Raw genomic sequence first — 27,487 nt, forward strand, 5'->3', positions numbered from 1 at the left:
GATTTGTATAATTTGTCTATTTAGTCACCAGATAACTGCTTTAAATAACAACTCTGTACCTGAAAATATTAATACATTCTAGGTTTACATGTCTCACAGTAATAACTGCAATCTATTGTTGTGTTTCAGAAGCAGTAGTACAAAGAATGATGATCATACACTCACCCAGTAATTTTCATCAGTAGATCTCAAGAGACCTTGCAGAGGTCAATGTGATCATCCCATTGTTGATGATGGAGAAGGAAAGCATTGAGGTGAACTTGTTCAATGTCATATGCCAGAGCAGTGCTAAACCTCACAATTGACTTCAGGTTTTCTGTATCCAGGATAAAAGGTTTTGCCTGACAAGCCACCTAACACATCCATATACCCCTGGGAATTCTTTTAATTATTGTTTCACATCTTGTGTGTATTGTGTTTATTAGTGTTAGAACCTGGAAGAACACTCCAGGCTTTTATGGTGTTTCCTTGTAGGTTTCACTATAAAACATTTTGTAATTTACAGGCTCCACTGAAACCCTCTATTGCCACCCATGAAAAAACAAAGTCAGAAATAAAGTTTGAGATCTTTTTTGAAAAAAGAAATAATAATATTCAGTAGGACAAAAAGATGACACAGATCCAATCCCAACCCAAATCTGCAGATCTAGGTAAAATTACTAAATGTTTGGTTATCAGTTCTGATCATGCTGTGCTAATAGGTGAAATCAAATTTGATGCTGTCACTTTTGTTTTCGTCAATCCTCAGGAAAACTGTCCTGACTGGAATTCATTCCATTGCAGGCTCAGGGCTCAGTGACTTTGGGGCCTTCCTGGAAGCAGAGTCTCGGCTGAAGGAGGTCAGGGAGCAGCATCCCTCACAGGGGCCTTGTTCTCAGGGGTCTGAAGCTGCATCCAAACCCACTAAGATTGTCAGCAACCTGGGAGTATCTGTCCTCAGAGGTACGAGCACTGTGAAGCTCAGATCAGTAATATTATTATTTCACACCTTCACAGAATCAGCAAAGTGAGGAGAGACCTTTAAGATCATGAAGTCCAACCTCATTAACCACTGTAACCTCTATAAACCACTAAACCACATTACCAGATTTAAACACCTCCAAGGATGGCGGCTCTGCCACCTCCCTGAGCAATCTGTTCCAATGCCTGACCACCCTAACAGTGAAAAAAAATTTTTTCTACTGCCCCAATTTCTCGTCTCAGCTTGAAACCAGCTACGCTGGCAGCAAGCTGAGGCAGCCAAGAAGCAGCTCAGGCACTGTGAGAGGACTCCGCAATGCGCTGGGGGATGCCGGGCGGTGTGGCACCGGGCCCTCGCACACGCCCCGCGGAGCTGCAGGGCCCCGGGCTAGGGGCACAGGGAAGGTGTCGGTGCCGGTGGGCCCCGGGCTAGGGGCACAGGGAAGGTGCCGGTGCCGGCAGCGCCGGCGGGAGGAGGAGCCGGGCCCGGCCCCCGGAGGGGCGGTTCTGGTCGGCCCGGCCGCCCTCCGGAAGCGGCGCGGGGGACGGGCGGTGCGGCGGCCGTGGGTGAGTGAGGGAGGCGAGGGATGGAGTGAGGGACCGGGGGACCGGGGGACACCGTGCCTGCGGGGCGGGCTCGGACACAGCCCGGGGCCGCCTGAGCTGCCACCATCCTCCGGGAGCTGCCGGGCTCCTGGTTTGGGGGCTGTGTGTGCCGTTCCTGGCCACCGCCGCAGCCCCGGCCTTCCCCTCCAAGGAAGGTGCTGCTCCTGAGCGCTATTTGCTTAAGGTTTTTATTCTAAATTTATCCAGCAGCACCTCTGGGGATGTTTTCAGGTGTCAGTTCGCACCTGTTTTCCTTGGTTATGCGATGGCATTTCATTCCTGCGTGGGTGGTCGCTGGTTGGTATTTGCGTCACGTACAGGAGTAATTGTAAGTGTACAAGAGTAATAAAGTAATTTTTAAATTAAGTTTTCATATGAAGTGACCCTTTGAAGTCAAGAAATAGTCATAGTTAGACAGTAAAAACTACTAATGTCTTTTGGTGGTTCCTCCCTGAAGAAAACCTAAGAACTGTACAAGCTAAAAATACAGTTTTTATCTAAGGAACAGGCCCTGCGAAAGGCTCTGAGTCTGCAGAAACGTTGCTGATCGTGCTCTTAAGAAACTGGGGCAAAGGCTGTTTTACTCCGTTGTTGTAAATGTTTCTAAAACATGATGTGGTGAAAGGTTATGTTTACTGGCGTTTGTTTCTCATGGGAGCTGTACAGTGGACCTAGTCTAGTAAAACGCCAGAGAGAAATCAAGCAGCTGCAAATAAAATTAGCCCGTTAAACTTGGGAGTTCCATTCACCTTGCATATTACTTTCTGTATTTTTTAAGTGTCGTATTTTTGCTTTGGTGTCTCTTGCAGGGAAGACTGACTCCACACCTTGGTAGGGTTACAGAGCCTGGGTTACTTAAAAATGCTTTTCACAGGGAGCAACCTGGAAGTCATCAAATTATAGATCCATCTATTCAACTTCATCTGTAGTTATTAGTATTGCTACTGTGGAGCATATGGTACCTAAGGGAAGTGCAAAAATGAAACAGTAAAATGCTTTAAAAATGCAGCCAGGAGACACTTTTCTCTGAGGGAGAAAAAGAGATTACTTTAAAGAACTAATCAAGCATGCCTTATTTTTGATGATTTTAAAGTTTGTTATTAAAAACCTCATTCATTTCAGTAGTGCAAGCAAATACATCCAATTTTATGGTCCTTCTATGGGCATTTGAGGACTGTAGGGTTCAGTTTCATTTGGACATACTCAAAATAGACAGTAAAATAATTCTGTACTCTGCTGAACACAAGTTATTCTTGTTGTAGATAGAACTAGCAGATTCCAATGAATAATGTTTTTTGGCTGTGTTTTAGACTGCACCTAAACAATAGTTTTGGATGAGTTGAGATCACTGTGGTAAGTGACAGATGTTATTTATGATGCTTCATTTGTGAATACAAAATACATTACAAATGGCTTCCCTTTTCAAAGCCTGCTACTGGCAGTTATTAAGGGTAAAATAGTTTTATGCCAAATTATTAACTGATTGCTTCTAATCAACCAAATGATGGTAGAACCCCATGAAAAGAACATACACAATCTATCATGTTTGGGTGTCCTGAAAGTCCCTCTAAATGCTACCTTATGCTGGCATGTATCCACTCAGGCTTTTAACAGATCCTTCAAATAAGCAAAACAACACACTGTGCTGTCTAACAGAGTACTGTAGCACAGAACAAGAATGTTAGTTACTTTAATGTCATTTCCAAATTAGCGGTGCCATTTGGAGCAGAACGCTTAATTACAGGATGTTTGTGGTTCTTGACAAGCTGGTTTGTGTGTATTAGGCATAAGTTGGACAGGAAACTAAAAACATTACAGAAATAGGAGATTGTTGCTATCATGTCATCCTTGGTAACTGTTGTCTTATTGAGCAGGAATAAGCAAACTAGAATTTATAAAAACTCATTATCCAGAGAGCAGTCTTCACTGTCTCCAACCCAGAGCACAGGATTTCTCCCCCCTTCCTGGAGACCTTGCCATGTTGCATAGTGTGTATATTCTGGCTTGTATTCTCCTCAAAAACAAAATCAGAAAGCAAGTCTTGTACCACAACTTAGCCTTTTCTATTTGAACTCTTTTAAACTGTGGCACCTCCTTCATTTCTAAGGATGGTTCTGAAGATACATTTTTCTGCAGAAATGGAGATTGAAAATCAGGTTTTGATCTGGCTTTGGACTTATTGTAGGATCAAGTTGCAAGTGGAAGTCAGTGCTGGCCTAATCTTTTTCACCTTCTCCTCTCCTTGGTCTGTGGGGACTCAGCTGAGTTGAGCACATGTGCTTTGCAGCTCCAGCTCTGTGCAATGTGCTCATCTTATCCCCGTGCTTGCAGCAGCAGCTTTTATGTGAGTATGAGCTCGAGAGAGTGGTACCTGCATGAAGACTTCTTGATTGAATGTCTATGTACTTACAACATCTATGACAGCCTCTCTTCAGTTTTTTTCCCTCTTAGTGTTTTGTTAATTATCATGAATTTCAGAATATCCAAATTTGAGTCTTTCACTATGCTTCTATTTAAGAATTTAAGGGTAATATCCACAACAGTGTTTCAAGTGCAATGTCAGCTTTAATCAAAGAAGGTACCAACATACATTGCTTGCCTCCTTTGCCAGTTAAATGTTGCTGCTATTTTAAGGGGTAGCTCTGTTTTATCTGCCTTAAATATTTCTGTCAAAAAAAAAAAAAGGGTGCACTGTTATATAGGACCTATAAACATTTATGCTTGTCTCAAGGCTGGCAGGTGGAGCCTGAGATAAAAAATGCTGGTTTGATATTTCAGGTTAATAAAAGCATAAATGTAACTTCAAGAATTGTAATAACAACAGGCAAGGTTGATGGGGGGAGAAAAAGCATTCTGTCAAAGCAGTAGTGCCTAATAATAATGACTGGGGATTCTAGAAAGGTACTGAAGTGTTCAAAATATTTGTTCTTCTAGATGATTGTGATGAGTTTTGCAAACTTATTTTGCAGCTGTTTTCTGACTGGCAGTTTTTGTTTAAACTTTACGTTGGCCACTAACTTGCATGAACAGCTGGACCTACTTGATTATTTGAAGGGAACTGAATAAATCAGGCAATGGAGCCTGAAACCTTTTTATTAAAATATTAGTATTATGAGTGATTAATTGCAAACAGTTTTCTGTCAAGTAATCCATTTAATTATCTGGCAAGGCACCTAGCAGCCAGCACCTAGCAGCCGTATCTCCATAGTCAGCAGGAGTACTCAGTGACAGTTGTCATTAAAATTGTATTTTATATCCCTGCTTTCACCAAGTGAGCTTCTTTGCACTTTGCCAAAAAAAAAAGTTTTTAGGATTCCCTGGCATATTCACAGTAGTGCTGTAGATGGGAATCTCTAAACCCATAGATTTGAAGGTGATCTCTTCTGAGCTGTGGGTGTTGTTTCTGAAATAATCTGTGTTGAAGATCCAAGTCTTCCGGTACTGGCAGTTCAAGTCCATTATGATTGCAATCTACTGAAAATTCAGCCATAAAGGTCTGAGAAGAGGCGTATCCCCTTTTCAAAAGTGGTTAGATTTTCTCTATAAAGCTGGCTATGGTCTTTTTGAAGACCTGGCTAGTCAATCAGTTATCCACAATTCAAGATGGCATCTTCATTTTATGGTGAATTTCTAATGCAGTTATTTTGGGATTGACTTGATAGAGGCAAAGAAAACCAGCAGTGTGTTATTGTGTAACCTGTTTAATACAGAATAGTTGGGATAGCTCTGCTGTTGCTGCTTTTAGCCCATGGATTATGAGTCAACTTGGGAGGGAAATTCCTTTTGTCAGCGAGCAGAATTTAAAATACTTTGAGGGATATTTATATATATACAGACACACACACGCTCTTGTGCACTAATTTTCTTGTCAAGCATGTCAGGAGTGTTGCACCTCTTTTTGAGTTATTTCATGTCCTGCAGCAGAAGAGTCTCTTTGCAGGATATTGGGCTGCAAGACTGAACTTGTTGTGCTCTGACAACAACAGCAGGCTGGTTGTGGTGCTGAACTGTGACTTAACAGGAGCCAGCAGCTATGGGCAAGCTGTTAAGAATAAAATCTGTATAAATGCTTCACTTGGAGCTCTGGTTTTGGTAATGTGAATGTAGTCAAGATGATCTGTTTCCTGATATCTCTTATGACAAATAATGAAGCAATTGAAGGGCAAGAGAGACACTTTTCACATATATTGAAAGTATGGTTAAAAATCCTGGGTTTTGTACAGAAGTTTTTTCAGTCGTTGAGTTGCTTAGAGGGCCTTAGAGTTGTGCTGTTGAGTTCTGCCTCCCTCTCCCCTTGACTTACCTTGAAAGTCCTTGCATGGCAAAAGCTCTCAGTAACAATAAAAATGGTTGTGTGTCATTGGATGGTGGCATTCTGATAATTGTTTAAGCAGCCTCGAAAAGTAAAGATCAGACTGCAGTTTTATTACCAGAAAAATGTTAATTGGGCAACACAAAATATTTGAAAGCTGTTTTGTTGGTTTGAAATGGAAAGCACATTTGTCATTTCATCTGGATGGCCAGAATTTTAAATATAGCACAAGTGCATCTAAATGTAAACTCTGGACACAAAATGTCTCGTGTTTCTGTTTGTTCCTGACCTTTTACACAATGCTAAAAAATAATAATTTCTCCTGGACGTTGATAGTAGCTTCGCCTAAGTTATACTTTATTTGCAGGTCTGTGAGTGTCTTTAATGAGGCTTTTTCTGTCTTCTGCAACAGTTTGAGTGTGTTATTTTCTCCTTTATTCTAAAAGAAGCATTGTGCCTTCCTTAAGAAAGGGAAAAAAGTAAAGGTGCTTTATTGGTAATGAACAGAAAATTGCATAACTGTTTTTTTCATGTATTGCTAGCACTCTACATTTTGTCAATATTTTCCTGATGCTGGTTTTTTTCCCTAAAAAATCTGAACTAGCCAGGCATAACTTTGAAAGTACTACCATAAGAATTTGGTTAGTAAATTAGTCTTTAGAACGCTTCTGTTTTGGTAGTTGTATTTTATTTATTTATTTGTATTATGAGCTGTTAGTCAGTACATTGCAATCCTTAAGCTCCAGCAGCAGCAAGTTTCTCTTTTTATAATTTGCAGTGTAATAGATAATCTTTATTACCATTTTAGGCTATTACAGAATGACCTTGCATTGAGCCTTTGTGGAAGAAACAAGATTAAACATCAGTTCTTCAATGTGCATCCTTCTATTCAAATTTGACCCACGGCCAGTTTCAAAAAATGCATACAGGTAAGATGGTTGTAGTTGAAATAGACCTGCTTCTGTAATATTTTACACACTTTCTTTTTGTAGCCAGTGTGTGAATTACAAACTCAAATCAATATTATGTGTTCAACTGTGTATTTGTAGTGTTTAACTTCATGGCTTTCCCCATTGGAGGAGTTACTGTAGCCTTTTTAGAACCCTTTGCTTTTAGACTATATCAGATGTTTTGGGCTTTCTAATCATGGACCTTTTTTGCTGGTGTCGTGCTGTGTAAGTCCTTTAAATATTGTACTCTAGTGCTTGGAAGTCTTGCCTTCTACTTTATTATTTCAACTAAGTGGAATCCTGTTTGTTGGGCATCACAGTTGTACCTGTCCCCTGCTTTCAGTGTGGTAGACACGTTTAAGGCTTCCAGTTTGCAACCAAGGAACTTCTAATAAGTGGCCTAGCCTTTCCCCTCCCTAAAATCTGCATGCAATTGAAACTGTAGGCAATAAACTAAGTTGTGTGTATGAAATGCTTAGCCAAAAACTGAAGAAAAAATAAGCTTGCAGGCTTCTAGGTCAGTTTCTAAGAATTTCTCAATGTCATGCAGTGAGTTTCCAAAGTATTAAACATCCTGTGATCATTTTCTCTCTCATTGTAGCCTGTCCTCTTTAAATTTCATCTCCAACGTCAGTGTCTTTGAGTACACTGAGTGTGTAATAAAAAGACAGCAAGCACTTCAGGCTGTAAACAGACTATGAAGGTTTATTGCTGTGTTTATATATACTGTATAGGTTCCATATTACTTTGTAGGGTACAAATATTGGTATTCATCCAGAAACCGTCAGTCAGTCTGCTCAGTAAATCATTGTGCCTTTCACTGACTTGTTTTCTTGTCCTCTTGTATTAAGAAGCAGATGCCATTCTATAGAAAGAGAGGAAATGAGAATGGAAACCTCAGTTGTCCAGAGTGCATTCCTTTCTGCATCTGGAGCCTGCCTGAAAAGGGATTTTGTTTATGATGTGACTGGTGCTGAATTAATATATCCATTTATTTGGTCTGACTTTCTTTGTGTTGGTAGTTAGCAAAAGACAGATTCATCAATTTGATGCCTCTTGGGAAAATCCTTTGGATGTAAACTGCAGTTGCTTGCCAAGTGAACTTTCTGCCGTGATCAATATTTAAAAGTAGAACTTAGAGTAGTTTGCTTGCTATAAAAAATTGCATCAAGATTGAAGTTATTAATTTATATCGGAAAACAGCTTGCTGTCAGTATCAGAATAGGACAACACTTTTGAGATGTTGGCCCAAATTCAGGAGTATTTAATTGAATTTAACTTTCTCTATATCTTTTGTTAAGCAGTGCCTTGCTCTATACCTGAAATAAATTACTCTGAGCTACCTGTTAGGGCGATAAATGCCAGGCCACAGTGTTCTTGGTGTCAGATTTTAATATCAGATACATAACTTTAGTCCTTTTTTTTTTCCTTAACACCAGCCCTGTTAATTCCAAGCAGTGTTATAGCCATTGGACCAAGTGAGACATCTCTCTCCAAGTTCTTGCTAAGGGTGATTTTTCTTGACAGTTCAGGCATCGCTGTGCTGTATCTCTGTTTATTTCATGGTGAGGTCTTGGAACAGTTTTCCCAACTAAAAGGGGATTCCTGTACCTGCAGACACTAATTTCTTTGTCCATCACAAACCAGACAGTTAAACTTTCCTTACTGTTCTCTGCTTTGCATTTCTTACTGAAAGAAAGTGTCAGTAATAGGCATTAAAAGTTGAAAAGACAAACACCTTGTCATTGAGTGAGTTTACTGGCTAGAAGAAAATAGCCAAGCTAAAACATGTTCTCTGTAACACTTGGGAGAATTTTCCATCCAGGTAGACTCTGGTTTCTAGAGCAACATATTGGTCAATTTTCTTGAGCATCTAATTAAGCAAAGAGCTCACTCTTGTGACACACTAACAAATCCATCTGCCTGTAGGATTGCAAGTGGTTCTGTTTTCCCTCTTGGGGCTTGTTTGTGGTAAAGTTTAGTGCAGTGTAACAAGCACTTTACTGTAGTCCATTATTGTTGTCAGAGGTAATATGCTGCCTTTACATCCTTCTGAATAGTACTGTGTGCATCTTACAAATAAATTAATGTTTCAAGCTTCAAAGCTATAATCACAGGCTCTTTTCTGGAGCTGAATTGCATTGTAGGAAATCACTTTAATGGAATGATTTCTCATGTTTTCATTTCTCTCAATATTAAAATAAATCTTAATATGTAAATCCTAATACAGTTGAATTATTTCAGCTATAAAAATAGCTGAATAGGCTTTTTGCAATTTATTAGAAGATGAGGGTTACTTAATATTGCTCCTTTTCACTATAATTATGTTTCATAAATGACAAAATAAAGATGTTTTTATTATTATACTTTTGTATACTAGCCTTGTGCTAAATTCAGGGGTCTGCATTAAACTTGAGATGGGGAATATTCAATCACACAAAAAAGATTTTGCTTATTTTTAGGATTTAGATACTATAAACAAATAGTAACTATGGAGTTTAATGTAATAGAAACGATGCAGTTTCATGTTAAGAATTATTAAAGGCAAAGTATAATTGAAGCTTCAGGAGATGAGAAGTGCACTTCAGGCAAACTATTTTTTAACAGCGGAGATACTCATTTAAATAAAAATCTGTGAAAGGAGGCTGCATCCTGTTAATGGAGCATGTTGAAGTAAGATGACAGAAATTTGGTAAACCAGCAGAAAGCCTACAGCCCAAAGACTAGAATCAGCTAGAAGAAGAGAAATTATATAATTTTGAAAGGAACAATATTATATTTGCATTGGAAAGATAAAATTGTACATACGGTTTGCTTTCCAACAGATGTTATCTTTGTTGGGCAAAATACTAAGCATTTACCTTACAGAAAGGATGCCATTGAAGTGTCAGGTTTTTCTAGTTTCTCTATGGTTGATTATGATTCTTTTTCTGTAGTTTTTTTAATGTGCAACTTGTACCTTGCAGTCCTCCTTTAAAGCACTGTATTAGGGAAGAGATGAATTTGCAGGAAAGTTCAGAAACCTGCAGAAAATGAAAGTACATCTGAATGCCAAACAAAGTAATGAGATGTCATTGGAATTGATTCTCTTGTGTTGTGGCTAAAAATTAGAATTAAAATTGTATGGTCTGTCTTCAGTTTCCAGTAGCAAACTTGTCTTCTGCTGTGCAGCTGTAATTGAGATGCAGCTGGCAGGAGGAACTGACAGTGATGAAGATAACTGAGGTTTAGGAAAACTGGTTAAGAAAATCTGCAGGTTTTTGAAAGATAGCATTTCATTAAAATTAAATTAAGCAACATAGCTGGAGAGAAGGGGGAGCGTTCACTGTCTTGCAGTTGAAATAAAGGCAAGTCATGTTGTGGGTACTGATGAGCAGGACTTTGGGAGCTGCCCTGGAGCTGTGCAGGTCTGTGTGCAGTCACCTGCTGCCCTGAGCCTCCACACAGGGCTTGCCTGGGGTCACCATTGTCTTCTACCTTTACTTGGATCCATTACCTGCTCCTCAGGTGAGGATGTTCTACCAATGAAAAACACTTTTAAAAAAAGAATTAAAAATAACACTAATAATTTTCTTTAATTAAGCTGTAACTTTGTGCCGAGGTTGTTTATGTGACCTTAATTCAGTGTCTTCTTTTGTAAGAGTTAGTTTTTGAAAACGGCAGTTGCCTCATTCACTCACCAAGATGGACTTGCTGAGTGTCTCATGGCAGTGAGAGAGAAGGCTGCTGTCAGATGTCAGTTGAACTTTACACTGAGTGATAAAGGTGAGGTGGGAGATAAAGGATAGTTTCATGCTTGAAATGAGTCAATGCTCTGGAAAAAATTAGATTCTGCTCCTGCCTGTACTGTGAAGTTCCAATTTGTAAGTAATAGTGTCTTTTTTCCTCTTGTGTTCTGCAGGCTTATTCTAGCAGCTAATAGGGATGAATTTTACCACAGACCATCCAAATCGGCCGAGTTTTGGGACAGCAGCAATGAGATCCTTAGTGGTATGTATGTCTTGCTATTTGGAGTGGGTTATTATATAAGGGAATCATGGCATGGTTTTTTCATTATTAGGGTGGTGGTGTTGCCTTTCTAATAAGAAATTTTCTTCTTCCTTATACATCTAAGGAAAACATGTTGTGAGTTTGAAACATTTTTTAATTTTAATGTATTTAATAACCTAACTCTTGCTTGTTCCATTAGGTCTGGATATGGAGGAGGGAAAAGAAGGAGGGACATGGCTGGGAATCAGTAAGAAAGGCAAGATGGCAGCCCTGACAAACTATATGCAGCCAAAGATTGATAAAAATGCAAAAGGAAGAGGTATGGAGGAGTTGAAATAAAAAAATAAAAAAACAAAAAAAGAAGTGGACAAACAAGCCCTGATGTTCCAGTAAAATAGAGATGATTACAGTATTAATTTTCTTAACACAGCTTTATGGACAAAAAGGATGTTTATGTGCTGTAAACAAAAAATTTTAACTGATGAGTTTGAGTACATATGTGAGGAACTTGACTCGGATAATGTGTTCTTGATCAAGCAGGCATAAGTAAAACAAGATGCAGTGTCTGGAGCCTGAAGTCACATTCATACCAGCTATGCAGCAGCACCATCTCCTCTACAAAGTAACTCTAATTAACAGGCAGAAAAATTAGCCAAGCATTGAGCTAGTTTTAGATTACAGTAGACTTCTTAAAGTGCATATTCATATTCCAACACCTTTGTCAGGGAATGCAACTTGGATTATGCTGGAGGTGGCCTAAAAGATTGTTATTCCCCACTGATAAATCAGAGGAGGAGAAATAATAGAAAAACCCTTTCAAAGAGGATGCTCAAAACAACACATCTGTGGGGTTTTTTAAAGTAAAAGTAGATTTGTGTGTAACTGTCATATGGTACTGGATTTGGAATATATTGCAGTGACAAACCATGTTATACAGAGAAACAAATGAACCATGTCATTTGTATTTCATTTTAGGGTCATATATCAGGGAAGTGAAGCAAGACAAGAAAGAATTTGTAAGGTGGGAGGAGATGAAAGGTGCATCCAGTCCAGAATAGTTAGTAAATGTGAATTCTTAGAATTTTACCAAGAGCTTTGGACTGAGTTCTTCAGAGTAAAAGTCATGCTCTTAATGTGAACACGATACAATGGTGTAAGACTTTTAAAGGTTGGTTCATTATTTGGGTTGGTTTTGTGGTTTGGGGTTTCCTTCCACTGTTACAGCCTGTTGGCAACAGGAATCTTTATCTTTCTGTTTGTTTTACCAGGGCTGTCAGAATAGTGAGCACACACATACAAGCTGCTCTATGTACTTCTCTTTCTTAGGTGCTCTTGTAACAAACTTCTTGACTGCAGATCTGGACAGCTACTCTTACTTGAAGAAAGTTTCAGTAGAGGGACATCTTTACAATGGATTTAATTTATTAGCAGCTGACTTGAAGTAAGTCTATGAAACATCACAGTTCAAATATCAGAGGGAGAAAGACAATAACAGTGCTGTACATACAAGTCATAGCACTAAAGTGTAACAATGCAAAGTCTGTCACAAACTAAAGTTAGAGCTCATGTGTTTTGCTAATCGGCATGCAAGGCCCCAATTTTATTGTAGTCTTCCTTTCTTTTCTTATTGTTTATCTTTCAAACACTGGAGAGCAATCTTGTGTTCTAACCGTTGCTTCCCACAAAACTTCTTGCAACTCCCTGATAGGCTGTAGCCAGTCTTTATCCTGGAGGCTCTGGGTTTTGTATTTTGAGAAGACAAAACCTCGGCTCATAATTTCTCAGACACCTTTTTTTTTCCTGAGAGTTGACATGCTGCAGCAGGATTAGAACAGCTGAAAGCTTTCAAGCTATTATTCCTGTCAAAGTGTCTGTGTCATTAATCTTTCCTTAAACATTAAAAATCATCATAAGACAAATAAACATTAACTTAAAGTTTCTGTAGCTGAGAAAGGATGTTGGATACTTAATTATAATCAGTGTGATTGGCACAATCCTTTCCACTGCTTGTGCATGCGTCTAAGCACAAGTACATCTGCTACACTGCCTTTGCATTCTGCCTGATGGGGAAGAATGGAAATCCAGGGCTAAGGCATCTCCAGGCCCTGTGTCAGTTCCCAGCTGGATGCACACTGCATGACTGGGAGCACATCTAAACTGCCAGGAGCACCCTGCTGCTTTGGCACACTTGCTGCAGAAGCATTAATCTTATTAGACAACCTGATGGTGCAGGGCCTTCTCCCACTCAGTTTTTCTGCATGCTTCTGGGAATACACTTAAAGCAGAAGGCCAGAATGTTTACTGTTTTCAATGGAAATAATTTCTAGCACCTTCTCACTAACTGGCCTTGTATTTACATTTTTCACTTTCTGTATTAGACCACCTTCAGCTGATGGCTCAGACTTTCCAATCAGTTCTGGGATGATACCATGAGTCTATTTCTGCTTGGTAGGCATGCTTAGAAATAAATATATAGGTTATGTTTCCAGAAATTAAATCCAGAAGATGGCCAGGCAGTTAGAGGCTTTGATACTTTTTGGTCTTTTTACTGTCTCCATTATAAAGTTCATCATTTCACCAGAGACTTCCCAAAATTTTTCAGTTTCCTAAATTAATTTTTACCATGGTCAGAGGATTTGACTGTTTGAGCTTTCCTGCTGTATGTTGCTGCCTGGCTAGATTGCATAAATTGGAAGGCTGTCTTTTACTGAAAAGGCAACAGAAGAAATAGATGTTTTCAAGCAAACATCATATCCAAGGTGTGACCTAGCAAGCAGTAAATTTGAGTTCTTCTTTTAATGTAGGAAAAAAGAATAGATATAATGGCTGGTGGAATGATGATGTTCAAGTAGGTTTGATTGATTTTATTAAAGGCAATCATTCCTGTGTTGGGTTTGTTTGTTTATTCCTCCATGCTGGGGTGATAGAGAGTTGTATGCTCAATTGAATAGTCTTTCCATGGTGATATAGGTCATAATTCCTTGTTGAGTATCACTCTGAAAGCTGTGTGTGTTGATTAACTTCTCTGCTTTGACATGTCCTTAGCCTTGGATACTCTGATGAAATGAAATTCTTGGCAAGCTAATGATGCAGAGCAATTTCAATAATATTTGTAAACTTGTCATTTTAGGAAATTAGAATTACTCCAAAGAGAAATGTGGTATATGAACGGGAGCTACTTTTCTGTGTAAATAGAAAATGGTATTGTAGTTGATGCTATTTTGTTGGGCCATGTTGCTGTTCAAAACAAAGATTGAGGACTGTCCTTAATGTGTTCTTCCATTGTGTAACAAATAGTGATTGGCTCTGTTAGTGTGTGTGAAATGGAGGGGAAACTCAGATTGAAAGTGTAAATGAAGCACTGGTGAAAAGGGATGTACCTGAGCACATGATTCTGCTGAGTGTAAGCAGCATATTTAGAGAGATTTACAATGTTTGAATCTTCAGGTACACGTTTCAGAAAAAGAAATTTTATCTTCTCTCAGTATGATTATGATGACAGTATGCTGGATGACAGGTGCAGTAATACAAGAAAGGGAGCTGAAAACAACTATTCAGGTTATAAAATCTCATTGTTTATTTCCACAGCTTAGTGTGACTCTTATTTTTAACATGCATGTGTTCTGACACTTTCAGTGTAATAATCTATTTACTCTGTGGCATCTCTTTATATCAATTTAAACACTATTGATTTGTTGTTTTAAGAAAATTACTTAGTACTTTTATTTTTCTGATTTTTCAGTTTATCATCTTGGGTGTACCTGCTGAGTATGAGAGTCATGAATATTTATTCAGTTATGCTAAACATACTTTTATGTTGAATTATAGCATGTGGCAAACAGTGTCTGTTTGGAATCTTCTGCAGCTGCAAAATTGGCTTCCAGGAAGGCAGTGTTGCCACTCCTCTCATTTTTGCTGTCTGTAGGTCTGATTAGAAAGGAACAAAGTTATCAGAGGCTGGACTGTTCTGTAAATTAAATACCTGCTCAATATTCAAAGGGGTTTTCCTTCTTTCTCCATTTGTGATAATACCTGAAGGCAGTGAGCTGCTTTTGTTGATGATCTGGACATAATTTCTGTCCTGGGGAAAACCTGTGTTCAGCAAATCTACTGCTACACCTACTCAGGCTTTCATGGGTACCTCAAACTTGTGTCAGGGCTGTTGTGGCAGCATCTCACTTGTCTTCCTTACTGCCAAATGTGTAATTCAGAGTACCCTGAAGGACAAATTGGCAGCTTCTTGTCACCCACCCAGCAAGTGTAGTCTCTGACAGGCTGTCAGTTAGAGCCCATATAGTTTATGTGCAATAAGATCCCCGTGTAACAGGAGTGAATCACTTTCTCTATGATGAATAGACAAATTGGGCCTTACAAACAAGTCAGCTAGAGGGGATTACAGAAAACTGCCTTTTGGGTGAACTTCTCTGTTCTCCCCTGTCACAGGCAGTTTTCAATCCCTGCAGGGAAAATCTAGGAAACTGTACCATCACCTGCAGGCTCTCATTCAGCATGGTTACTGTGACCTGGCTGGGTGGGAAGGATTTGATTGCTCTCCAGAGATTGGATTTAGGTGCCTTTTTAAAGTAAAATAGGGTCAGAGTGCTGGTATGAAAAGAGCATGGATGGTCAAGTCCCTGTGATTGCTCTGTAAGCCCATTTCCTTTTCTTCTCATGCCCTGTCCCAATTCAGGTCCCAAAACCTTTTGCAGAGTATACCAGTCTTGCTTCTTGTGACTCCCTCATGAAAATGAGGTATTTCTGCATAGATCTTTAGTCACTTCCAGTGGTTGGATGAACAGTCCAATGTCAAAAGAAGGTGCTTCTGAAAAACTTTATTTCTTTCCTCTACTGTCAGCTTGTGCCTGGCCCAAAATATTAGGACAGTGCCAAAGAAATGTTTAGACACTAGCCACAAAATCACAGTCTATTTTAAGGCAGACTTTGCATGCTGTGAGTATCCAGCAGAATTCTCTTCACCATTTTATTTGATGGTAGGTGGTACATGTTTGGGTGGTTTGGTGTTTGCTTGTTTATTTTTAGCTTCAGAACAGAAAGAGTTATCGGATTAGCTCGTGAACATTGAAGAAAAGAAAATGAATCTGTGAACCATAATACTTATTAGAAACTACTGTACAGCATTTCAACATTGCTGCCAGTTTCATCTTTTGTCCTTGCACAAAAACTATATGCACAGATTATTCATAAAACAAACCAATGTCCTTGTCTGTAGCAGAGTAGAGCTCAGTGCCCAGGGGAGTGATCACTTGCTGATAACCACACTCTGTGTGGCTTTACTGCCTCACTACTTCTTTCCTTTTTCTTTCATTCTGAGTTTTTGTTGGACATGACTTGGAGCCACCTTGAAGGTGAAGCAGGGCAGGAGTGCAGAAGGACATTGCTTATATTTCATCAACATTAAGAAGTGATTGTGGCAAACTCTGCATGGCTTTCATGTTGCTGTGAAGCTTCTATTACTACTGAGATTGTGCTGCCTAGAATATTGCCTAGAACACATTATTGCTTAACTTTTTTGACAGAATGATGTATCTAAGAGCATAATTTTAGTTTCTTTCTGCTGTCAGCCATGGCTGGGATTTAAAAATATGTCTGTTGGGTCCTATTGTCATCACTTTAATTATCCCTTTATTACTTCTGCAGTGAAATTGGTATCTGTACTTGTAAGGCTGGGAGGGAAGAGAATCTTGAGTGCAGGCCAGGGTTTTGAGGCTATTGCTGCAATCAAGCTTACAGTGATTTTTTTTCATCTTGGCTTCTGCTTTGATGTTCAGTTCTGAGTACCTGTAAACAGTAGGAAGGGAATAGGCAGAGCCAAATGATAAAAGAAAGAGTAGCTGACTGGCACAGTGAACTAAATTTTGAAAGTATCCCCATTTCAGAAGTCTCTTGGGAGGCTTTAATCTTCCTTTGACAGAAGGCAGCAGCAGTTCTGCAGTTGAGGTAAGTGAAAACACTCCTCTGGGGGAGTGTGCATGCCATAAAATACGGATGTCCTGAATTAGTGACCCTGCAGTTTGTATGTATTCCCCATCTTCTTGATAAACTCCAGGGGATCTTGTTACTGAATTTGTCAGTGACACACATCTTGGAAGAGATGCTAGAGGATTATATTCTTTCATGTAAAAAGCTGTTCTAAAGGAAGTCAGTAGTGCCAGCTTACTCACCATGCAGTCTCATCTGTGACAGGCCTTGTCTTAAAGCTGTGTTCCAGGGCTTGCTTGGGCCATTTGTCCACCTTTCCATCTAACACTGTCTTGTGAGACTTAAGATTATAACAATTGCTCTGATGTCACACATCTTCTAGAGCAGGTATTTGAAAAGAGAGTAGTTAATGCACCAGTACAATAGTTGGTGTGATTTCTGATGTCTTAATTTAAGACACCTAAGGTGGGCTGTTGTCTGTGAAGAGTTCAGGTGGTCAGTAGGTCTTGACATCAGCATAAATAAATTTGAACAAGGATCTTAAGGATGAGAAGAAAAAGATAAGGAAAATAAATGTCTTTTAAGCTACTAGAGGAAAGTTCAGAAAGATTACATGTTTCTTTTAACAGTTGATAAACTGCGAATTGAGTAACTGATGTTATCATAGCTGATGTTATGTCTTATATGATATTTAACAACAGAAACAGTGTACACAATATGCTTGCTGTGATTGCTGTCTTCTGCCTCTGCTGAAAAACTTGATGATCTTTCTGTGTGGTATCAGCTGCTTGGGTTTGGAAGGAGGAAGAGTAGTGCACAGAGAAAGGCACTTCTATTTTTGCTTTATGTGGGCTTTTTTCGTATTCCTCTTCTTGACTCCTCTGACTTCTGTAATTAATAAGTTAATATTTCCTTCTTCATTTGGCTGTCTTGCAAAGGACACTGTAGAATGTCTTTCATAATGGCTTTTCAAGAAGAATATAAACAGCTAAATCAAGACTGTTTTGCTTGTTATTAAGGTTTGAGTAGCGGATGCTAAGTTATGCAGAGCAATTTAAGTTCCAGTACATCATTAATGAGATTGCATTTTATATACTCTGATTTGCATCAGCACAGAGATACTCCTTTTTATCTTAGGAAAAAAAAGTGGAGTTGGAAATAGCTTCTCTTCTGTATTATGCTTTGTGCTACTTAATCCAAATTCAGTCTTAACTGCAAGTTTTGTCTTTTGGGTTTTTTTGTTTGTTTTGGGTTTTTTGTTTAGTTGTTTGGTTTTTTTTTCCCATTTGGAAACTCTGTCTGCTGTCTAAGGAGCTGGAGCTTGGGAAACAAATTAAAAATTGAACTATGATGAGAGTGTGTTTGTTGGTAACTTTGAGCAAGTAAATCACTAGGGGGAAATATAGAATTAGATCTCTGCTGTATTCTGGCAAATTAAAAAAAAAGCCAAACCCCATCAACTGGAAGTGATCTGAGGAATCACGATTCCATGTCAGCTGAGTGAGGGATGTTGAGAGTGAGCCATCTAATGGCAATCCATTCCCACAGGACACACAAGGCTTATTGATGACTTACTTTCTCTTTTTTTCCGTTATCAGTTGGTTTGGTGTTTGTGTTGTCAGTATCAGTGTGACTATGTGGGTCCCTGCTGTTTGGATGTGCTGATACCATCTCTGTCAAATAAGAGTTGTTTGCAATGTTGGAAGCTGTCTCTGATCCTTGGGCAAGACCCTCCCTGTACTCTGTGCACAAGAGAGAGTGCTGCAGCCAGTGCCTACAACTAGAGAGATTCAGTGACTACAGTGATCTGAAAACAGCCAAGAAATGCACAAAGGACCCAGCTATGCCCTGCAGCATTGCTGGAAGTGGGCCTGAGATGCCATCTAAAGTGGGCCTTCTGCCATCTAAAGTGGCCCACAGCAGTCAGTAGCTTAGAATGCAGGAAGGATTCAAAAGAAGTGATGGGGAAAATGGTACTTGCTGTGATGGACAGTTCCTTTGTTTCCACATGCCCCCTTCTCCCAAGCAACTAAATCTCCAGTTAATCAAAACCAGTTTTTTGTTATTAAGCCTGGCTACTTCCATGCAGAAGTTATGGGGTTTTACTGAATTTTACTGCAGTTATGTTTAAAAATGATATTGCTACTTCCTGATAATGGTGCAGTGTTTTGAGAGGAGGAAAGTAATAAAACACATCAATGTCTGGTATCATAGGAGCAACAGTGGGAGAAGCATCTTAATGTGCTCAAAGATTGCATGAAATTAAAGCATAATCAAATATAGAAGCTGATGGCTTTTCAAGGAGAAATTTGTATTTATATTTTTCAGTACCACCAAAGGAGATGTAATTTGCTACTATGGAAACAGAGGAGAACCAGAACCTGTTTTCTTAAATGCTGGTAGGTTTACTTCAGAAAGGTCTGAATATTACTTTTTCTTATGCAGCTGTGTATTGTTCTAGTAATTTAGCTACTTAAACATTGTCTTCACTGACTTTTTCTTTGCATTCTTTAAAAGAAAATATTACTAAATGTCCTTGAATTCATATAAGTTTTTGTTAATAACATACAGTAAAGAATCAATAGTTCATTAAAAGCTTCTGTCCATGTATGTGTATGTACCCACCTGCAGTGCAATTAGTGGAATCCTGCTTATGTAATTAAGGCAGAAGGACAGAAGTCTGTCTTGAGAATGGAATTTTCAAAGGGTCTGACCCTAACTCCTGTTACCCAGCAGCTTGAAGGTCACAGTATGACTATGCTCCCCCAGGGACAGAGTTGGCTTTAAAAAAAATACAATCTGTCTTATCAGGTGAATTGATTTAAAAATATTTCTAATCTAGTTCTTTGCTAGCTAGCTATAGAGAGCAGTGCTCCAGAAGTCATCATCAAAAAGGCAGTTTAAATGGAACCAGGAGACATGGAAGGCTCTGAGCAGTGTAACTGGCTGGTAACAGTTGATGGCAGAGCCTTACTTTGCCTGCTTAATGGTCAAATTGTGGCTGCCAGTAGGCAGATTGTTATTCTAGCAATTACAGCATAAATTCTTAGAAACAACTGTTAGATTTTGTACAGCTACAAACATAAACCAGATTTTAATACAGTTGGGTTTTTTTAAATTTAAGATCTGGCCATGTTGTAATGAGAAACTGAGTCACAAATTCTAGGTATCTGCAGACTGTACCAAAGATGGTCTCTGTGGTTACACAACAGACTCTTGTGTATGTGGCTCCCTTTAGGAGGAGAGGGTGTTTGGTAATCTTTCTTGTCTGACTTGTGATGAGAGGGTGCCTCTAAAGAGAAAGGTTCTTCTTGTCTTGCAGTGCTGCTTTGCAGTGTTTTTCGAGAGTAAAATCAGAGGCAAAGATAAATTATCATTATTATCCCTACACTGGACAGACTAGATTGCAGAAATTATAAAATTCTGTTATGCCTTCATAGTTTAGCGAATCAGAAATTTAAACTAACTAGATGTGAATTAGAGTACAACTAAAACCAAGTACTTAGCATCAGCATGAGGGGAGTGCTTAAGCACAGCCCAGCCTAAGATGGGAGCCTGTTGTATTCTCCTGTTCAGTAATGGGGCTTGTGTGTTTTTTATGGCACACCTGAAGGTAAAGGTTAGCTGGGGAGTCACTTAGACTTCATGAAAATGTTTTAAATCTGTAATGACAACTGAAATCACCAGAATGCACTTTCCAATTAAATTGGGCTTTTGTGTGTGTGTGTGTCTGTGTGTAGGAATATATGGTTTGAGTAATTCTTTGTTGGATACACCATGGAAGAAACTTCAGTATGGGAAGCAGCTTTTCACAGAAGTGGTCAAGAGAAGTCAAGACCTTACCAAAGAAGACTTGGTGAAGGAGCTCCTTACAGTGATGAATAATCAAGAGCCGTAAGAACGTGATAGCTGGAATTTACTCCAATACAATATGACCCATTTCAAAACATGCATATAAAAACTGTTTTGAAGGAAAAAAGCACTTTTACCTTCAAATTAATTGAAAGCAGTGTTCTCACAGAGCCTGACTTCCAACAGCATTGATTTTTAAGCAGGAGACACAATTAAGGCTACTGCAATCTTAGACCTCATCAGCTGTGCACTGGTTTCTCTGTGCCTTTTTTTTTTTAAAGATTGCACTTCTCTTAGTAAGGGCAATGAGTGCATGCCTAGGGATGTGCAAGCTGCTTGCTGCCAGTTTTTTGAAGGCTCACATAAGTTTGGTTATTTCACTTAAAGAAAGCACTTATTTACATAGATCATAAAATGATTTGGATGGGAAGCGACCCTTAAGATCTTCTGGTGCCAGCCTCTGTCATGGACAGGGACACTGTCCACTAGCACAGGTTGCTCAGAGACCCATCCAACCTGGCCTTGAACACCTCCAGGGATGGGGCACCCATAGCTTCTCTGGGTATCCTGTGCCGGGGCCTTAGCACCCTCACAGGTGTTGGTAGGTTTTACTGTTCTGTATTGCTGCTCAGAGTGTAGACAGAGGGTGGAGAAGCAGCACTTCAAAGTTCAACCAGCTGCCTTCCTCAAAAGTGCAGTTGTTTCAAGCTAAGTGGGGGAAGGAGAAAAGGAAGTGTGTGTACAATTCAGTCAAGGAAGTTCCGCTCAAGGTAGTCCCCAAGAGATGAGTTTGAGATGTAAGGAAGGTTCTTGCACTCACAATTGATTGCAGAGTCAATCTGAGCCCATCAGCTGGATGCTCAGAAGGAACTTGATAGCACTACATTCTACACACATGGAGTTGGGTACAGGAGGTGCTGTGATCTAAATTCATATCATTGCTCACCATCTGGAAATTTTCATGTTTACCTTGACTTTTATCTGTCTGGGAAGTGATTAGAGTTGAAGCAAGGCTGTTTCTGGTATATAGATTCAATTTTCCAAATTTTACAGCAAATTTTAATGCCAGCATTCATGAATGTGGCATTTTTCAGTGGTTCAAAATAAAGTTTTGTATAAGAACTCAGTCATCAGAGCAATGAGCAGTAATTGGGGAGTCTGCTAAGCTGTCTTAATAGCTTCATCTTAATAGTTCCATCTGCTGTCACATCAAGTGATTTTTTTAAAAAATTTGTTAGACTTTATACTTTTTACTAGTAAGAAGACAAAGGTATAAGATACAATATAATCAAATGGTCCTCCTTTAATGTTCAGTAATTCAGTTTGATCTCGTCTGAAACCATCTGACTATAAAAGGGAAATATTTACTTACAAAAAGCAATATTTAAAACTAAGCCTGTAATCTTTCCAAATCACACTTCAAGATGAAATGATCTTTTCATAATAAATATGAACATGTGGATATGCACTAGCTTTGAACTTTCTTAGAATATCCTGTTTCATATTACTTTATGATCTCTTTGTGTGTGCATATTACAGAAATGTAGTGGGTACAGCAGTTGGTTTAATCACAGAATTCCATTCTTTCCTGATGGGTTTTTGTCCTTTACCCCCTCTCTTCTGCTTCAGCCCTGCCTTTGACGGTGATCTCAGGGATGTCCTGGAACTCCTTCCAGATCAAGAGGGATGAATGTGTTAATATTGGAGATTTTTTTTTTTACTCTTTTCCTACTTTTTTCAGTCAATTACCAGACCCTGCAATTGAAGACCAAGGGAAGGACTACATCCGCCCCATCCTGGACAAGTACGCGGCTTTGTGCGTTCGCTGCCCGGGTTATGGAACAAGGTAAAAAACAGAGCCAGAAATAGATCTGTGCTGCATCAAAGCACACCTCAAATCAAAGTTGTGCTGCTGTAAGGTTAAATTCCATAGTGACTGCATTAATTTTTTTTAAGATATTAATCTGGTTTAATTCAGTCATTTATTTCCTTGGTCAGTATTTGAGTGTCTGGGATTTGCTGCTGAAAAGCATTTGAAGCTCACACTGTGGTTCATCTTTGATGGAGAGCACAGCACAGCTTTAACTTGTCCCAGACAAGATAATGCAGTTCTCCTGCTTCCCCAGTGTAATAGCAGATCTGAGCACATCTAACTTTGATCTTACCAGAGATTTGCAGAACACATTTCTCCTCCACAAGCAGAAATCCTGTCACCTGCATTGCTAAATCAAAGTTTTCCTTAGACATTGCATCATAAAATGGATCTGCCATTTTCATACATTAAGAACCTATTGCTCTTCTTCAGCAGAACCTGTATTTCCACTTCTCCCCTAACTGATGCTGCTGTCTTTACTGAGATATTCTCACTCTCTGCTCTGACTGTTCCACCAAAGCTGCAAGAAGAATAGAATAATGCAATGCAAATCTTCATTTAATCTTCAGTGGGACAAAATTGCTGGTGAACCCTGTTGCTGGTGGTAGGGAATTGCTGCTCTAAAAGTCTGCCAATAATTTTGTCAGATTGGTCTGTGGCATGGTCCAGCCATAGTATTTCCTCTGTAGAGATGGGAGTTGATAAGCAGAGTGCTCACTGCTGTAGGCATTTTAAGTTGGTATTCTGAGAGAGATACTCAGTATTTATAGTGGTTTCTTTAAATGTATTAAAAGAACATTTTAAATATAGGATAATGAAGACTTAACATGGTAACAAATCACCTTCCTCCCCTTGCTTTGCAGATTGGAGTTCAGCCATTTCAAAGGAAACAGGGATAACTTGGTAGAAATACTGACCTTCTACTGATGAATTAGCACACGTTTCAAGTCTCCCTACTGCTATAATTGTATGCTCACACTTACCTTTCCCTTAGCAACAGGGCTTAGTGAATAGAGGTTGTTAAATGGGCCTCACTTTCTTATGAGGAAATTAAGTGCTTTTTTGTAAGAGTGAACAACTGTGAAGTGACTTGGGAAAGGCCACCAGATGAGGATGGTGCAAAATTCCTACTGTCAGTCATCCCTTTGTGGAAGGGTACTGCAGTGTCCATGGAGAAATAACAGCTTAGCCAAGGCAAAGTGGAATAGATGCACAACTGGCATCTGCTTCTCATGAAAACAAATTTCCTCTTTGGAAGGTTCCTAGAGAGACACCTTGTTCTTGATCATATATCAATGTCCTGTGATAATAATTAATATATACAATTGATTTGAAAGAAAAGGATGAATGGAGTACTATTGATATCAGTAATCCATATGGGTACTTGTAGGGTGGGAAGAAAAACTTAGTTTTATGCTACTTCTTTCTGAATGGAGCACTTTGCACTAAGTTTAAGCTTTTACCACAGTCTCTGCAATGAGCAGGTATGTGTGTCAGCTGCTGCAAGTGCAGCAGGGAATCAAACAGTGGCGTGACAGAAGAACAGGCTGAAAAAATGCCCGTTATTTCTGCCCTGCTCTTGTGTTGATGATGTCCTCAGGAAAAAAAAAAAAAAAAAAGGTTAAAACATTTGGGAGTGAGGGATGGCAGGCTGGAAGTCTCTGTGGTGGAGCCCAGGTGTAACCTTGTGCTGCTGGCTGTTGCAGGACGAACACGGTGGTGCTCATCGATTCCGAGGGGTGCGTTACTTTCACCGAGCGCAACATGATCAATGCCGATGTCAACCAGTGGCAAACAAGCACCTATGAATTCAAACTGCACAGTTAACAACTTTCCACATGAGTGGTTTGTAATAATAGCAATGAGACAACAAGCCATTAAGCTCTAGTAAATGTTTTGAGCCAGCCTCCACAAACTAAAAATAGCAAGGAAAGCAAAAGTTTCAATAAACTGGTATCATACCCTATCAAGCTCACAAATGCTTTGGATAAAGCCAGATGAAGATGTTTTTTTTTTTTACAGGAAGTAGCAACTTATAATCAGAAATATTTTATTTAATACCACCCTGATTTCAGGGCAAGGCCATCTTTGTCCAAGACGAAGTCATTGCTTTTTTGTAGGTGTGGATTTTTTAAAGATGTTATTAGTAGACATAAACTTCGTTTCAGTACTAATGGTGGGGAAATATTTGCTGCTTTTATTGTTCTCAATGAAGGTTTTACTAAACTTTGCTTTACCTTCAACACATGCTGTTAAGATTGTAGAGTTGATGCCAATGTGCATTAAATGAATGTATGTTATCCTGGTAGTATTAAGTGCTTTAGTCTCATTTAAGCTTTTCAGTGCCATGGTGCAATGTTCTGCCTGGGGAGGGCAGAGAGGGGGGATTCTTTACATTTGTTTTTCTATAGATAGTTCAGCAATAGATCTTATTTCTAAAACTTGATCTGAGAATCAAGGTAGGGAATTTAGTTCAGTCTCTGTTCACTTTTACTGAAAGAACCATGGGAGCAGACTTGCTTATCTTTGACCTGAATAAAATTATTTGTGCTGTGACATCCTGTTTCCTGATAGTCTAATTAGCAGTATTGTTTTTATTATTTTCTTCTCCAGCAAGCAGGTAAGGAATAGGTACCTGTTTGCAAACAGAAGCTGAAGATGAGGTTTCCATGTATTGCCTGTTTTGTGCATATAAAATTTTGGATTCGTTTCTTTATTGGTAGAATGTGTTACAGCCTGGAGTGGATTTCATCTCATGGATTATTAGTAGAAATAGCTATGTGTTGTAAGGTGACACTGTTGCAGTCTTATATTGCTGAAAAAGTTGAATATTAAGAGGTACTTCCTATGTTCTAACACCTGTGAATTAAAAAGCTATTTAAATGCATGCTTTTTTCAATTATTCAGTGCCACTGTGGGTAATGGAAGATTCTAGCTAACATCAGGATATTTGAAAATCCTAAGCTATTTTTGTTTCTGTTGTGTTCTGTTTTGATTTTTTTGAATACTGAATATTAGGTTACTAATGGATCACCACTATTTTCTTCCTTTAGGTATGCTGACTGTATTTTCACAAGCCTCTGATTTTAATAAATTACTTTATAGTCAGATTTTTGATACTCTTTGGAAGATGTGCAGCTGTGTTTCTGTACTCAGGCTGGTGTATTTTGGCATTCTCACGTGTGTGTGTAATGAAGGCTGCAGTAAATGAGATTTTCCATTGAGGTGAAGTACTGTGAAAGGCCATTCCCAGATTTGTATTTGTCAGGGAATGCTAAAGCAGCATTTAGTCAAATCTCTTCTTATATTTGCATATTTAAATAGCTTCTAGATACCGGGGCTGCTTACATGACTAGTCACAGGTTGTGGATTCAGTTCTGTATAAATGACTTTTTGACCACCTTGATTGCAAGGCAATCAACCCAATTGTGTTGGGTTGTACATGGTTTAGAACTTGAAGCCTTCCAGACTGTCCTTCTGAGCTACAGGAAATGGTCAGCCCTTTGTAATTTTTGGATGACTTCTTAAACCCTATATTTTTATGGCTAAAAATGTTAACTGTTATTTTTAGATGCAAAGTAGCTAAAGCTGTCTTAAATTTGAGTTTACACATGCATATCTAGAAACAAAGCCCTGTCTCAATAGCTTGCATAGCAAACTATTTTATATCCACTTACAAACAGTGGATATTTCAACATGACATTCTCTTTGAAGACATCAGAAAGGCAAGCAAAATGCATGCAGTATCATGCTAAAAGCATTTGTAAACTTCACTCTTTATAGCAGCCCTGTAATAATGAAAATTTATTCTTTGTTTTTACATATAGGCAAAGAAAGATTAGTCAGACCTTAGATGTAAATATGGATTATAATAATGTATTTTGATATGCTTCAATCAAAATTCTAAATCTGGGATCTGCTTTTTCTGACAATTAAAATAAACAGGAAAGAGCCCAAACTTTGGATGTTGTTTTTTATCTCATCAGAATAGTTAATACAGTGAGGTTTTTAGCTTATTTGGAGGCTTTTGTAAGAGGTTTGTCATTGGCTTCAGTGGAAACAGGATCAGGACTGTTGTGCAGATATCAGCAAGTGGTGCTTGTCCATACAAGTGAAAAGGTATTTGTGAAGTGCATGATCTACTCTGTGCCAATTAGAGTTGCAATGAATCCACTGGAAAAAGGATACTGTACCTACAGTTAACAAAGAAAGTGTTTTATTTTTATAGAAGTATTTTTAATAATAAAAGGGAATTTTAAATACCAGTTTTAAAGGATATAAAGGAGAAAGGTGTATATAGGAAACTACTGCATGGCATTTTATTAAGTTGCTTATACATGTCATCTCTTCAAAGTCATACATTTGCAAGAGATTTTTGTTTCCTGATTTTTTTTCTATTGGAATGGTAGTAGAAGAAACTTTAAAATGTGTAAAACCTCAGCAATGTTTTTTTGCTTAAAATTGTGTCATAATTGTTGTTTACATGTGTGTTCAAAACTAGAATCAGAATAAAGTCAAGCTGGTGACCAGTCTTTGTTGGCATTAGTAGATTGTGCATTTTTGCACATATGCTTTTGTTCATTTGCCTGTAATTTGGTGTGATACAATGAAGTAAAATCTTTAATGCTAAATTAATGATGAAGGAGCTGTAATTTAAATTCTATTTCTGGTACTTAATTCCATTTTAAGAGTGCTGTATTTTTTCTGGGGTTTTCACGTTGTTGTGGGTATTTCCTAATTCTGTGCTATTGTATGGTTGTCTTATACAGGTAAGAAATTGAAAAATATTTGAAAGGTAGGAAAGAGCAAAATCAAGGCTTCCTTAGGGAAAAGTGGACCCTCACAAAATTCTGCTGGAGGATGGGAATCCCTGTTCACTGTGGAAAAGGTCTGAATCCTTGGCAGACCTGAGACTGTCCTGTTACACTGAGTAGAGCCTGCATTAATGTTCTGCTGTACTGGCCCCTGCAGTGGAGGTGCAATTGTCTCATTTCCCTTGTAGTA

General features: G+C 38.8%; 1 protein-coding gene across 2 annotated transcripts; it reads left to right on the forward strand.

The window, feature by feature from the left end:
- Positions 1 to 1,458: 1,458 nt before the first annotated feature.
- Positions 1,459 to 27,015, forward strand: TANGO2 (transport and golgi organization 2 homolog). 2 transcript variants are annotated; one of them, XM_009092357.4, is made up of 9 exons: positions 1,459 to 1,527; positions 6,687 to 6,807; positions 10,730 to 10,818; positions 11,018 to 11,137; positions 12,145 to 12,259; positions 19,087 to 19,157; positions 20,499 to 20,652; positions 22,352 to 22,456; positions 24,190 to 27,015. In XM_009092357.4, exons 2-9 carry the CDS (start codon positions 6,752 to 6,754, stop codon positions 24,308 to 24,310), a joined length of 831 nt encoding a protein of 276 aa, XP_009090605.1. In that variant the 5' UTR covers positions 1,459 to 1,527; positions 6,687 to 6,751; the 3' UTR covers positions 24,311 to 27,015. The 2 variants fall into 2 exon arrangements, with proteins under 2 accessions (XP_009090605.1, XP_030088332.1); XM_030232472.2 differs by lacking the exon at positions 1,459 to 1,527 and adding an exon at positions 1,762 to 1,894.
- Positions 27,016 to 27,487: the final 472 nt, after the last annotated feature.

The sequence above is a fragment of the Serinus canaria genome, chromosome 15, assembly GCF_022539315.1.
Source record: "Serinus canaria isolate serCan28SL12 chromosome 15, serCan2020, whole genome shotgun sequence".
Taxonomy (NCBI): Eukaryota; Metazoa; Chordata; class Aves; order Passeriformes; family Fringillidae; genus Serinus; species Serinus canaria.

Coding starts and splice junctions, on each gene's coding strand:
- TANGO2 (XM_009092357.4), top strand. CDS start 6,752: ATGTGCATCCTTCTATTCAAATTTGACCCACGGCCAGTTTCAAAAAAT. Junction 6,808..10,729: donor GTTTCAAAAAATGCATACAG/GTAAGATGGTTG, acceptor TGTGTTCTGCAG/GCTTATTCTAGCAGCTAATA. Junction 22,457..24,189: donor TGCCCGGGTTATGGAACAAG/GTAAAAAACAGA, acceptor TGGCTGTTGCAG/GACGAACACGGTGGTGCTCA.